Genomic DNA, 15000 nt, shown 5'->3' with positions numbered 1-15000 from the left:
CATTGATACTCCAGGTCACTTTTGGGTGCAGATTATCACTGAAGATTCCCCGCAGTTGGATAAACTCACAAATGACTTGACATCATTGTATTCTTCATCAGAATCAACTGCTGTTCTTAATGCTTTCAAGGTTAGCTGTGTGATTTACATTTTATGCAGATATTCCTGATTTTTGGTATTTATTAGAGAATGTAACTTTGAGTGCCAACCATGCTTCAAGTACATGTAAGATATCTATTCCCATGGGATTCATCTCAGTGTGAACCTCATTAATGGAGATGGGTCCACACAAGGACAGACTGAGACAAACTCTGTCCAGGGTAGGAACTGAAACTGCAACCTCCGTGGGATTACTGATCACCGTAATGCTCTACTACTGCCTGAGCTGTAAGGTTGGACATGAGCGAAGGCCATGGGTATTCAAGATATCATTTTACAGCAATGAACATGTGCAAGTAACAAGAAAGGGTACATTTATACAAACCTTTGCCAAAGCTATCACTTACCGTAAAAGTCCATGAATAAGCTGCACCTTTTTTCTCAAAATTCAAATAAAAAATCAGAGGTGTGGCTTATCTACAGAAACATCAGGTGTTGGAGTTTTCTAAGGGCTAATTAATATTCGTGAAAACTTCTCAGGATGACACTGAATAAACATATAATAACAAATTGGAAGCATGTTGTTGTTGATCATTGCCTTTTTTATGAGCGATGGCTTTTGAACGAGCCATTTGTATCTTGAAGTGTTCATTTGCAATTATTGTTCTCCAAGAGTTCTTTCAAGTCATTAACTTTCACTTTACTCGAACAATTGAACACCAACCTACATGTACAGGCAATCTCCATTCCTCCACAAAGCTGTTTGCTAAATTGGTCACGTTGATGCGTACCTTTAACATTTTCGCCACGCGTGAGAAAATACCCAGACATTTGTGAGTACTGGCAAGAAATGGCCAACCGTTTCATTGTGATGCCCAGACTCCTCCCCATTAGTGGTGGGCCGATGATCGATAATAATCGAAAGTTGATTGAAAAGTTCAAGCGACGCGACAATCGACTTTGCTTTTTTCATAATCGATTGTCGCCGAAAAATTAAAAATTTATTGGGGACAAATAAAAGTATTAAAATCAATAAAAATGTTCGTTTAATATCTTGTGTGATTTGTCTTTTTTCATGGACTCCTAACCTTTAAGTCACAACAGCAGATATAATCTAAGATTGACTGTGTTTACCTGGCGGTACCCTGTTCGCTGTGTTGTTGTCACTTCAAATACCTCACGCTTATTTGAAAGATGTGGCATGCTAAGCCACTTTGTATTTTGTAAACAACTGAACCAAAACATAAATTACAAGCTCACTGTTTCGCGTTTGTAGTATCACTACCGTCCAAAATAAGTTTTGAAATAGATCTCAAATGTAATTAAAAATCACCAGAGGAAGATAATGTCACCTCTGTTCCAAGATGAACAATAATATATTGTTCGTTTTGGCTTGAAAATGTTTGTTTCGCTCTCCCCAATCTCTCCCCAATTCCAAGTGTGCTCTCTCAGACATGCCTCGCTTACATGTTGCTGACGAGTCCAACATGGCGGCTAAAATGGACGAGTTGGAGATCTCTCGCTATCCTGGAAACGCCAGGTCAAAAGTGTGGGAATATTTTGGTTTTCATCAAGTGAAGGAAGGGCCCACTTTGACTTCTATTTAGATGAAAAATATGTGGAATGCTTATTGGTAGATTTTTCCGATTATAATCGATGATCGATCGGTTGGGGCAATCTGGTTATTTCTGATGATCAAATGTGAAATCTCAACCGATTCCCACCACTACTCCCCACATTTCAAAGCATGGCTACTAAGCACTCGGTCATTTCAATCGCTTTTGAATTTTCTTGGAGAAACTAATCGCATCAAGAGAGCATCTTAAAGTTTTTACAGTAAACTTACAAGATAAAGGTTATGACAAGTGAAATTTTGTTATCTAAAGACTTAATTGATGTGAAAGCTCATAACAACCACCGTGTCAGTGTTTTGAAACGGTGCTTGTTTGTCCTTGTTTGTTTACTCATAGAACTTCATTGGAACTTCAAAGTTTGTTTTCTCTATTTTTTTTTTTTTTCAAAATTCGAGCTTCCAAATTGGGGGTGTGGCTTATCTATGTGTGCGGCTTACACATGGAATTCTACAGTTTAATATTTCAGCAAAGATAAACTATTATCAAGAGTGTAATTTTAAGAGCCATCTGTATTCCTGTGTGATCCATGTCAGCATTAACCCTTGTAAGAGCAATAAACCCAAATAAAGACAGAGAAAAACTCTGTCCGGTTTGGGAATTGAACCCATGGCCTCTGGATTACTTGCAGAGCACAGTTTCTGTACTGACTGACAAGAGAGGGTCAAATGAGAATTTAAGATGTCATTGATGACGAAGTAATGTCCACAGTCACTGAGTCAATTTGCCTGGTGCCTTGAACCCCAAATGAAGCCCTTTAGTAATACTTTGCTTTGTTCTTTTTGTATATCACTAAGCGCTGAGTGCTACAGATTTCAGACTTCAGAGAATTCAGTTCTTGTAAGGTCATTTTTGTTTTATTAAGCTATACTGAAGTGTTTGCAAAAGCTGTTGTATTAATGTATTGTACATGTAATGTGTTAATGTCCTATTGAGATCAGGGCATGATGTAGTTCAATAACATTTCTAGAGAGACACACTCACGAATTTGAAACTTTGTAAAGCAGTTGTATTTTCAGTCCCTTAACCCTGTGTAATTTTTTAGTGTGTCACTGTGTAATAAATGGATTTATGTATTTGTGTTACTTTACGTTTCGTTTATTATACATTACTGCACATAAACTTGCTTGGACAAAGGGCTGTTAACACAGAAATGTAAGCTTGTCTGCCTACAATGGTCAATATTGTCTTCAGTCAACTCAGTTGGTACTACGTTGTAGTACATGTATGTAAACATTAACTGATTTTACTTTTGTTCCAGGTGGGAGATGTTTGTTGTGCACCATTTGAGTTTGACTCCTTATGGTACAGAGCACGCATTTTAGACATGAACAAGGATGGCACTGTGGAGTTGTACTATTTGGATTTTGGAGACTCTGGTCAGATTTCTAAGGACAAATTGAGAGAACTGAAGTAAGTTTGATAGATCAAACAACAAATATTATTGCATTGCCATTTTAGTTACATTCTCTTATCATCACTGATGGCACCAACAGTCATTACAAAAACAGGAAACAGGAAACAAATCTCTTTGTTTTACACAAGTGTTTACAGAGCTCTTAGGGTCCAAAATTACTATTCTTATACACGTATGTGCACAAACTGGCTGCTTAATTAACATAATTTTTTTGGTGGCCAGATTATTGTGGTCACCAGAAACCTTCCCCCACCCCTTTTTTATAATAAAATGAAAAACTATGCATTTTATGGCCATTAAATTACCAGCGTGCTCAAAAACATTCCCTAGTACCAACAAAAGAAGGTACTAATAATCGTTGTTATACACCTAGACTTTCACTCGACAAAATGAGCACTGTGATTGGTTAATTCTTGGTCATGTGCCCCTGATCAAATTCAAATGTATCCCGACGGGGATACAATTCTGCAGTTGTTGCCCACTCCGGATGTTTGGCTGCGATTGTTGAAGAAAGAGTTTCAATGTATAACAATGCACTTAATGTATGGTCCCTCAGGAAACTAGTTAGTTTTGTTTTCCCTCAAGTCCTGATGTTTCCCTCAACTTTGTCTCAGGAAACATCACGACTCCCTGGACAACAAATCTAACTCCCTTGGGACAGTACATTAAGTGTATACTGTATTTAAGTCTCAAGGTTATTTAGCCCAGGGGTGGATCAGGGGGTGGGGGAATAGGGTGGCTAGCCACCCCCCATTTTGGCTCCTTTTTTTGTATTTATAAATCTGCTTTTTATTGTATTTTTAGTTCTGCTGAAACAGATACTGTTTACCTGACGTGAGCAATTTTATTAACACAAATTATAAACAAAGTCAAAATGGCAGCCTAAACTGTCTGGACTTTCGTCAGAGTATATACTTTGCTTCTTTCAATTCACCCTCCTTGAAATATTCCTAGATCCGCCACGGTAGCTGAGCACGCGTGCTCTACTAATTGGGGAGGCAGCAAAGCAAATGAAATCAGAACAAATCAAATCAAATCAAATGTTGGTTTTTGAGGAGAGGGGAAAACCAGAATAACCAGGGAAAAACCTCTCTGAGGTAACGGTGTGTTCTGGTGTGCAAGATAAGTACTGGTATTATTTTTGTGTAGATCGTTTAAACTGATCACTGTTAAGAGAGTTAAAGTTAGCTCACCTAAAATGCAGGTATAGAATGCCACCTGCTTTTTCCTCAAACAAGCGTCCAGTCATGGTCAGTCAAACAAACCACCATCTTGCTTTTAGCAGGCCACAGACATCCCTCATTCCACGTACCGGTTCCCTATCTTTGCTCAGTCCTTGTTCCACTTATCAGATGTATCACTTATCACTTATCACTTGTTCCACTTATCACAAGAATGTGACTTTCTTACCACATTTCTGGTGTGATTTTTAAGGGGCCAATGAAGTGCAAAAAGATTATTGTTTTATTCTGCCCTCATTGTTTCCTGGAATACTTAAATAAGATCATTAAATAATTTTTGTTTTTCAGATCAGAGCACAGCAGGCTTCCATTTCAAGCTATAGAGTGCTTTTTAGCAGGAGTAAAGGCCACTGGTAATAGTTTTAACTCACAATAATACAGAGTACTTGTGTATGACAGTGGCATCCCTTTTTGAGATGATGGTAGAATCAACATAATTTAAAACTATTGGGAGAGGCGTGGAGTACTGTACAAGGAAAATACTTCCATTACTATGATTTTCAGTTGAGTATGACACTAGGGAAGTTTGGTGACAAAGTTTCAGCGTTAAAGTTACCATGTTGTTAAGTGCAACTTCCTTCGTTTCCAAGAGTGACTTTTAGGGCCTTGACGTCATGAGCGATGAGCCTGCCAAAGTCTACAAATGGTAACGGTTAAATTCAAACTGGCGACCGTTACCAGTTAAATGACGTCAAACCCCGAAAAGTAACCCTTGGAAACGAAGCAAGTTGCCGTGACAACATGTTAACTTTAACACTGAAACTTTGTCACCAAACATCCCTAGTGTCATACTCAACTGAGAATCGTAGTAGATGTGCACTGGAAGGAATTTCCAAAAAATGTAGGAGAGAACAAGAGGAAAATGTTATTTGACCAACTTTGTGCTGATTGATGAAAAGAAAATGAATACCACAGAAGCCTAATTTGATGATATAAAAATTATAAATTTCTTAAAACTACAGTGGTGAGAAATAAAAATAATTATTGAGCTTTTGACTCTGCTAGAGTCTTGATTACAATGAAATAATGATCTTTTTCATTGTGATCAAGACTCTAGCAGCGTCAAAAGCTTGATTTACATTACTCATCAGTGGAGTTTTAAGAATTTTTTTGTTAACATTTGTAGTCCTATTCAATTACTGTCACAATGAAAATCTGAAAACCTTGAACACTAGAGATAGTTATGAAATGTTATTGTGTTGCAATTAAAAAACCAATCATGTGTGAGAAACTTTAAACCATAACCATTAGCGGTAATTAATTAGCCAATATCAAAAATTTGATCAGAGATTTGCTGAAGCAATCAAGCGGTTCGTTGAGAGAAGGATTACATCTCAGGAGCCCTGCTCATCACCAGATGTACATGTACCATGGGAGACTGTGAGAGTGGTGTTACCCTTTTATAAGGACCAGTCTTCAGCTAATTATGTTAAACAACAACTGAACAATCTAAGTTCCAAGTTGAACGTCACTGTCCAACCAGTGTTTGTAAGCCCTAAGCTCGAGCAACAACTAAAGTGGCATGAGTTTAAGCCCCCTATTGTCAACCAACAGTGTCTCGTCTATGAATTTAAATGTAACCTGTGTGATGCAGGGTATGTGGGTTATACACATGGTCACTTACACGAGCGCGTAGAAGGGCACACTAGAAAGTCATCTTCGATTTACAAACATTATAACCTCCAACACAATAGTGAAATGCCTGAACGCTTCATTGAGCAATTTCACACCACCACGAAATGTAGCGGCAAATTTGATTGCCTTGTTAAAGAAATGTTATACATTCGCATGCGTAAACCAACATTGAACGTGCAACCGTTTGCGGCAAGGTGTTTGTTTAGGCCGTTTATTGTAAATTTATGCTTATCTTGTACCTTTCCTTATTTGCATGCTATTTAACTAGTTTCTTGATAATGGAGTCATGATGACCCCGAAATGTCTAGCAGCAATAAATTTTCCTGTTTTTTAATAATGTCAAAAATACTGTAATACTCTTTGTTTTTGCATGACCATTTTTTTAATTTTCTCTTGGGACTTATAATGGTCCCAAGAAAAACTGGAAACAATGCTTATGCAACATTTTGGAGGGACAAACAAAGAGTATTATGGTATTTTATATGTTGGCTAATTTGTGGTTTCATGCCACTTCTGATTGGTTTCTGCACGGTGGGAAATGTCAAAATCAAATCAAAGTGTTCATGGTTTAGCACACTTGTTATTAAAGCCCAATTGGGTAATTTGTCTAGTGTTTATAACTTGCATCATTTGTGCAACTTCTTAAAGAGGACCTCCTTATTTTTTTCTACAAAAAAGTAATTTTAAGTCGCAGGAAATAACCTTTACAGTCAAATCTATCTAATTTTTTTTCAAAGAAAACCTTTGTATCCGAAATAAATAAGTTTAAGAATCGCTTGTTTTTGTTTTAAAATTTCGCGGGCGCCTCCATCTTGAATAACTGGGACGTGTTACGGTTGCCCTACTGTTATTACACAAAAGCACTTTGTGTAAGAACAATAGGGCAACTGTAACACGTCACAATTATTCGATTATTTTTCTCTGTTTTAATACAAAAAGACAACAAATCACGCCTCGTTTATTCAAGATGGCGGCGACCGGGAAATTTGAAAACAAAAAAAGCGATTCTGCCGTTCACTTTTTTCGGATACAAACGCTTTCTTGACAAAAATTCAAGTAAATTTGATTGTAAACATTTTCTGTGACTGAACTTTCTCAAGAGGAGATTAATTTCGTCGGTCGTCATGCAATATCCTATCCAAAATATGTGGAGGCTGTGTGAGTATGGAAGGGAGCAAAGGGTATTTTCCCGAACCGTGAATTGCCCTTTCTATTTTCCGTGAAATGTGAAATGTGAAATGGCCTTTTTTCCTCGTGAAACGTGATTTTGTCAATTTCCGTGAGCCAAGATCTTTGAGAATAATTATCTGTGAAATGAGAATCGGGTGTGTAATTAACCGTGAACTGTGATTTTGCTTTATCTTTTTGTTTTCTATAATTATTATTATTATTGTTCTGCGGGAGTAGAAAGCCGAGAAAATAGACTGTAAATATAACTCGGCAGAGCAAGGTACAACAACTACATCTAAATTGCATCATTCCCTGAAACGTGAGCCTTCGCTCGCTAGCCTGTCAATAATCAACACGAAGAAAATTAGCTTGGAAATCGTCTCAGAAGGTCGAGATGAGTTTCTTTACGGCAGACGGCTGTAGCTGTTCACAAACGTTAAGGAAATTTGCTTGTGTAATTTTTTTTTTCGTGAAATAGCCATTTAACTGTGTGTGTGAAATGTGAAACGGCCATTTTATTTTCCGTGAAACGTGATGAAGACCCCTCTCTCCCACCCTCAGTATGGGAGGCTGCTTCTTTTTTTTTTTTTTTTCACTCGCACGCAATCTTAAAAACTCTGCAGGTGATGGATGGAGTAAGGAAGCAACTGACGAGTTTGAGAAACTTAGTCACTGCGCCCAGTGGATTTCATTGATGGCACGAGTGGTCAATTACAGTGGAGAAATACCTTGTCTTGAATTGATTGACACTGCTGGAAAAGCTGTGAGTTATTACACTTGTTGGGTATCTGGTCACAACCTTCGCCCAACCATTATTTGTACAGGGCGAAAGTTGTCTTGTTAGCCAATCGCGAGGGCCGTTTTGGGAGAATATTGGCCCGACGTCTTGTCAGGTGAGGACAGCGAAGTGCTCACAACTAAGACTGAGGGCCGATGTAATCCACAGTCGCCAAAAGGTTTATTACTGAAAGAAATCTTTGAAGACTTTCAACAAATTCCGTGTCGCGCTATGCGGGAAGTGTACAGGGTAAAAAGGATGTACAAAACAACCAAGGTGATCTGGTGACGTAATTCGGAGGACTGGGGAGAAAAATTATAACGCCGTATCCCACAACCGCGCGCGGCCTTATTTTCGAATTCAACATGGCAGAGGCGAGGTTAGAGCTCGTCGGGTCTACTTGAATGCTCATTCAGTAACATGAAATGTGGCAGACACGGAATGATCTGTTGAGGTTTGGCGATGGAAATACTGCAGGGAGTTTGGAAACAACACCTAAGGCCGCGCGCGGTTGTGGGATACGGCGTTAAAATTTTTCTTCCCAGTTCTCCAAATTACGTTACCAGATCACCTGGAAGGCTTAAAACTGGAATGTTCAATGTTAGCCAGAGTTTTTTTCCGAAGATATGGGTCTCGTCCACTTTCTTACCTGCCAGTTCAAAAGAACACAGACGCTGGTTCAGTGGAGACAGTACTCAATCCAATACTAAAAATATTGAAGAGGCAATAGAGCAATTGGATTTGTTAGTTTTAGTTATCGGCCCTGTGACTGCCTGAGTAGTATAATAAACTACAAGTATTTGCGGGAGATACTCTTCCCCTAGTCTTGAGAAACTTCAGAATATGGAGCTTAAGATTTCCGTCGGTGCACTTATTGATAACCGAAAATGCGTTGCCTTAGTTGCAATGTAACTGTCTGGGTGCTATTGTTTGTGATGGAGGGGTTGGTGGGGTTTTGTTGTCCAATGGGAGCGTTTGTATCCGAAATAAATAAATTTAAAAAACGGTTGTTTTAGTTTTCAAATTTCTCGGGCGCCGCCATCTTGAATAATTGTGACGTGCCATGGTTGCCCTATTTTTTTTAAAACAAAAGCTCGTTGTGCCAATACAAAAGAGCAACCATAACACGTCACAATTATTCAAGATGGCGGCGCCAAGGTAATTTGAAAACCAAAACAAGCGTTTTTGAAATTCATTTATTTCGGATACAAACGATTCCATTGTAAAACGTTTGAACAATTTTGATTGTAAACATGTTAAATATTTTGAAGTTGTATTCTTGTTTTAGTGGAGGTTTCCTTTAAGAGTGGCGACCACGGAAGGCAATTGTCTCGATTTTAAACTGCGCCTGTGACCAAAAAATCATTTCTTGGATTTCAAAACTGTGTTAACTAAACACTAAGCGACCAAAGTTTTAAGCCTTAATTTCAAAAAGATACCTGTTTATTTTAGCTGGAATTTTCCTTTTTAATACTCCGCCATTACTAACTTTAAGATCTTGAGAGAGCTGGATCGAGGAGAAAATGACGTCAAAGGCTCACCAGTTTAAGAATTCAATGCGTGTGTACGCCGCAGAATTAATATGCTGCACGGGAGTTTTGGGCTTTCAGACTTTTAAACTCGCGTTTTGCATATATAATAAGCTGCATTCACAAGCTGAAATTTTAAGCTAGTGAGCCTCTGACGTCACTTTTCCCTGGATCCAACCCTCTGAGGTCCAGTAGGCCAGTTTTGAACGTGAGTAATGGCGGACCGTGAAATCCAAAACTTACCCTCGAAGTAAACGGCCTTTGGATGAAAATCAAAGCTCAAAATTTTGCTAGTCAGGTGTTAAGCAAACACTTTCATACTCTGAAGGAAAAAAGGAAGTGATTTTTTTTTTGTCACAGGGGCACTTTAGACTTGAGTAAATCAAAAGGGGTTTACAAGGCCACATTTAAATTTTGCCTTGATACTGAGTTGATTTGTGTGATATAAATAATCCGAGTCTCTCACTTTGTCTAGGATGTGAACATCAACGAAGAGATGATCGAAAGGCAGTTTGCAGTTCATAATACGTCCCATTCCACTGAGGAACTGGAAGGTGAGGACTTATGGCATTTCCCAGTTGCGTGACTAAATTCCTGTGTGACATGAGCAACGTGTCAATACTTTTATCATTATCGTCGTCATCGTCATCATCATCTCTTCGTTTACCCTCGGAGTTTAGAGTAGCTTTGTGTAGCTAAATATCTCCGAGCAATCACCCTCCCAACCATGGTATACCACAGAGGACAGACCACAACACCGGGAACTCCATGCCCCGCTATTTGTGAATAGTGTCTGGGTTCTTTTACGTCCCCCAGGTTTATCAGTGAACATCGAAGGATTGCGGTGCGACGGGCCCTGCGTAGCCTGGGACCACGCTCCGCTGTTGGGAAGGAACGAAGCGAAAAAAATGTGGCAATTGAAGCGAGCAGAGCGAGGGACTGAAGGAGGAAAGGGGCCTCAGTTCCCCGCTCGGCTCTCTTCGCTCGACATTTTTTTTTTCGCCAAGTTCCTTTTCGCTGCACAACCCCAACTGCAGAGCCTGGCCCCAGGCTAGGTCCTGCGGTTTATCGTCCTTGCCCGAGAAGACGAGAGAGTCTAACCATTGCATTTACAGATGTCATTACAAAGGCAACACTTTCTCCTCAGTTATTTTAAGACACCGAGTGTTGGTATGGCCGGAGTTTTGTTCCCGTGACCTCGCCCACAGTAGTCCAACCAACTGAGCCAGCCGGTCAGACTTTGACTTGAATAGACCATTTTACAGATACGGCGGCCATTTTGGAATCCATTGTTTCAGATAGCTATGATGGGATTTTAAGGGGGCAAACGCATACTAATTTGCCCCCTTAGAATCCCATAATAGCTATTTGAAACAATGGATTTCGAAATGGCCGCCGTATCCGTAAAATGCACTAGTAGGAGGGAGCTTAAGCACGCGCGTTTTTGAGAGGCGGACGGCAACCGGAAGAGAGCATTTCGCGTGCTTGGACTGTGTTGTCTCCCAGCCTTTTATACTACTCATCTCTAATGGAGAAAAGATACTCAGCAATGTGAATGTGGTTGTGTGAGGGCAAGTTAAAAGTGAAAATAGCTCACTTCCGTTTGCCGTCCGCGTCTCAGAAACGTGCGTGCCTAAGCTCCCTAAATTAACTGTAGAGCACGACCAACCTCGTTCCCAGGGTTTCTCAGCCTCCTTTGATCTCAACGACAATGGAGGCAGAGATGAGAGACCCTGGGAACGAGGTTGGAGCACGACGACGAAAAGCACCAGAGAGTATAATCTATTAAAGCATCGGTAGTTGATCTATTCTTTTTATCTAACTTTTTCACGATCCTTATTTTCATGTGAATTAAGTCCTCTTTACAGTTCCCAGATCCTTAATTGCCACGGTGTCTGGCGTAGTCGCCTTTATTGCATACCCAGTATGCAGTATCGAGTATCGAGTCAGGGTGGACTAACCTTATGAAATACCGTGTTAGTGCATTTTATGACAGCATTTGTGTGTGTGTGTGTATTCTTTACTTTATAAACAAAATATTTTTTCACCCAATCACTACAGACACAGATAATCAAACACTTTTGTTTTCGGTTTTGCTCCTGATGGTTGAAAAATTGATGCAGGTTTCTTTAATCAATTGCCTTGCGCGACGGTGCAAAACCAAATTCCTCGTGAAAGAAGAGTAAACTGCACTACATTACGGGATGGCTGCGTCAACTTTACAACCACAACGATTCTGCGCACTAAAGGGATACTGTCACCCTAGTTTTAGTAACACCTTTAAAATCCAACAGACTCTTCTCAGCTGATGGCAGCCACAAAATTATGACTGACTTAACTGATTCCCTTAAATTTTAGCGACTCTTTTCAATGCGTGGACTATCTTCACCTGCTTTTGGGGAGGAATGGCACAGGAAGAGTTGTGTACACAAACGTCGAGTGAACGTTCTCAAGTTTTCATAACTCGGATTAAATCGATAGAACGTACGTTGGCTGACCCTTTTGTTCTAGAATCGCTTGCATCGTGCAAGAAATGATGTAGAAGAGATTTGAAAGCCAACTAGGTGTTTAAAAGATGAAGTTTATAGAATATTTACCAGAAATCGTTACAAACGTCACTAACAGTATCCCTTTAAGATTTCACCAAGACATATTGCTGAAACGTTTTCCGAACAGATGCTCATAGATTTAACTTTGTGACGTTGTTTTTGTGGTTTCAGATGTCATCAATGCCTCATCAATGGATCCTGATAATGAATTACAGGAAACTCCAGAGGTGATAAAGCCAAGCATGCTTGAACAACGAGAATTCGCACATCCAGGTGCTAGCCAGAATGGAGACACAACTGAAGAAACGCCCATTGTTGGCTTGGATAACGTATTAGCTCCAAGTAGCAGTGATACGCTCTCTGAGGCTCCCAGCAAGGATGCCGAGGATGGTCCTCCATCCCTAGATACGACGGACAGTAGTACTACGTTGAGCGGGCCTGTTGTCCCTGAGACAGAATCTCCGGTCAAGGCTGCCGTGGTTAAGACCATATCTAAGGATTATGTCCCTCTTCCTGCAATGTCGATGTCGGCTTTTATGACTGGGCCGGACAAAGGACAGCTGGCAGATGTTGGTGTCGTTAAGGAGAAGGAAACCTTTGAATTGGAGCCTGCGGTAGGTAACCTCAACTTTATGAACTCGACTAAAGTGGAGGGAGGAAAAGAAAGCCCAGTGAATTTGAAGCATTTTGCAAACACCACCAGATCCGACTCAGAAGAGAAGCCGTCAGGGTACCGCAGCAGTCTTAACATCATGCCATCATCAAAAAGAACTATGGCAGCATCTTTCGCTGGCAGCCGCCGGAATATGGACTCGCCCAAACAGTCCTTTGTTAGTTCCGTGACTCTCCCGGAACACAACCACAATGGCAACGTCGTCGTGTCTGTGACACCAATTGTCACGCAAGTCTCTAAGCAGTCTCCTTCTGAGTTGCAAGTGTTTGTAGCCTCCAATGTAAGCACAAAGTTAACCCATCAAACTGTCACCTCTGAAGTTGACAGAACTGTTACGCAAGAGAACCGAAGTGACACAACCAGCTTCACCGCGTCGCGCCTTGAAGAGAAGTTGAAGTTGCAGTCATCTTCCCCGGAAGGCAACAAGAGGGTAACTTATGAAATAAGCTTTCAAGGAGCCCCTGGAACAGAGCCGTATACCGTCAGGAAAACACATGCATCATCTTTGCAAAACGCTCCTTTGTGCACAAGTGTCGAACGGAGCATGTCGCCCTCTGGTTCATTTTTAGAAGTTTCCTCTAACACAGTCATTGACGAGGAAGAAGAATACGAACAAGCGGCGGAAGGCAAAAGAATCGTCTCTGGGACAGTAACTTGTTCGGATAGTCCTGAGCCGGACAGTGACACCGAGTCTTTCATGAGTGCAAAAGAGGATGTCACCTCAGATACAGACACTGCGGCTTACTTGACGGCAGGAGGCAGCTCAACATCTCTTTACACAGATGCCATGTCTCCTGTTGACAGTGCTACTGAGGAGGCAACTACTCCGGTTAACTCTGACACTGAGGTAGATGAGGAGGAAGACGAAGGAGATGAAACCGGAGAGCAGGAATCTGTGACACCTCGGTCACATGCAAAAGAGGCCAGCAAAGGGAGCGACTCGGGCATAATGGGACTAAGAGAACAAACAGCGCTTCTTGGGAGCGGTGTAACATCTGATGCCGACCTCGGCTACCGAGGGGACACTGAAGAAGGCCTCGCCTCTACCGAAGATCTCCGAGCAACGGGCACGTAATTATTTGCGCCTTTTCACGAAGTAGAGTCCCAGTGGTTTTAAGTTCTTAACTTGGACCCGTTTCTTGAAAGTCTCGAACACTTTTTGGACCAAAATCATCCATTTTAGAAACGAATGCTACTTATAATCTTTTCAATCATTTTCTAAGGGAAAAAAGTCCAGAATCTATAAATCAAAACCTTTTTGATGATACAGCCGAGGGAGTGCCCGAAGTAAGCCCGAGAAGTCGCGAGACTTTCGAGGAACATTTACGTGAAGCTATTAGTGAGTTATTAATTCGGATTTTTCCTCCACTGCCTTGATTGTTTGGAGGTTTGATCTTCATTGGTGTTTTACGGCTCACAGAGCGTCTCCTAACGTAGGTTTGTCTCCTTTTTGTGATAGTTTTGAGCTCGGAATAAAGCCAACAACGTCTTTTCATGCTAGTGAATTAATTATTTGTCGTGGCTAGTAAGGAAAGAGACAACATTTTTCGACCGAGACAACTTGATTCTGTTTGGTGAGATTTTATCTAGCCTTTCAATAATTGTGTCAGGTTTCACAAGCGAACGACGCGTTAGTGCCATTCTGCCTTTTAAAATAGACGGACTAAATGCATCTTCTAAAGTGTCTAGACACGAATCCTGAGCTGCGTCGATTTGAAAAACTTGACTTAATTTCTGGGGATTTTCTGCTCTCAAAAACCAGTGTTTGATTTCAGTTAATGTGAGTTAATCTGATAATTGTAATTATTAGGCGAAAAGCCACACTGGTAAATGTACTACTAATAAAGTTATTGTTGTTAGTTATCTTCCTTTTCTGCATGGGGAGTTACGAGGGGCTCTGTTCGCGTGATCTCAGAGGGTAGGGCTGGTGCATAGCACCACGAGAAGTTTTGCCGCCTGCAATGGTTGTCCAATGCAGTCACACTTTACTTGGTGTAGGCGTCACAATGTGACTAACCATTACCTCAAGTAATGCATGGAGGCGACACCTTGTGACAGATAGTTGTTACTTTTATATTAAGTACCACGAATCTCGTTTTGCAAATGACTTGTGTCAGGCTAAATAACCTTGAGACTGAAATAATTAGCTTTATCATCTTTATGATCATCATCATAGCACACGAGCCTCAGCCACTCAAAGAGAGGCAAAATGTTAACTTGGCAGCATCTATATACATAATTTTGGCCAAAATGGGTAATGTTTAAGTTAACGGCTCTA

At 40.6% G+C, this 15000-nt stretch overlaps 1 protein-coding gene across 1 annotated transcript in view; it reads left to right on the top strand.

Moving 5' to 3' along the window:
• LOC138007814 (uncharacterized) overlaps positions 1 to 14581 on the top strand; it is a 24122-nt gene extending 9541 nt beyond the window's left edge. Inside the window, exons 3-8 of the mRNA XM_068854892.1 lie at positions 1 to 130; positions 2992 to 3143; positions 4677 to 4741; positions 7817 to 7956; positions 9976 to 10054; positions 12221 to 14581. The exon at positions 1 to 130 is cut by the window's left edge and continues 52 nt beyond it. Of these exons, the coding sequence (XP_068710993.1) occupies positions 1 to 130; positions 2992 to 3143; positions 4677 to 4741; positions 7817 to 7956; positions 9976 to 10054; positions 12221 to 13797 (2143 nt within the window). The 3' untranslated portion in view covers positions 13798 to 14581. The remainder of the gene's footprint in view (positions 131 to 2991; positions 3144 to 4676; positions 4742 to 7816; positions 7957 to 9975; positions 10055 to 12220) is intronic.
• Positions 14582 to 15000: the final 419 nt, after the last annotated feature.

Source organism: Montipora foliosa, chromosome 6 (assembly GCF_036669935.1).
Source record: "Montipora foliosa isolate CH-2021 chromosome 6, ASM3666993v2, whole genome shotgun sequence".
NCBI classification, from domain to species: Eukaryota; Metazoa; Cnidaria; class Anthozoa; order Scleractinia; family Acroporidae; genus Montipora; species Montipora foliosa.
Note: the sequence above shows the minus strand (reverse complement) of the source record. Positions and strands in the feature narration are given on the sequence as shown.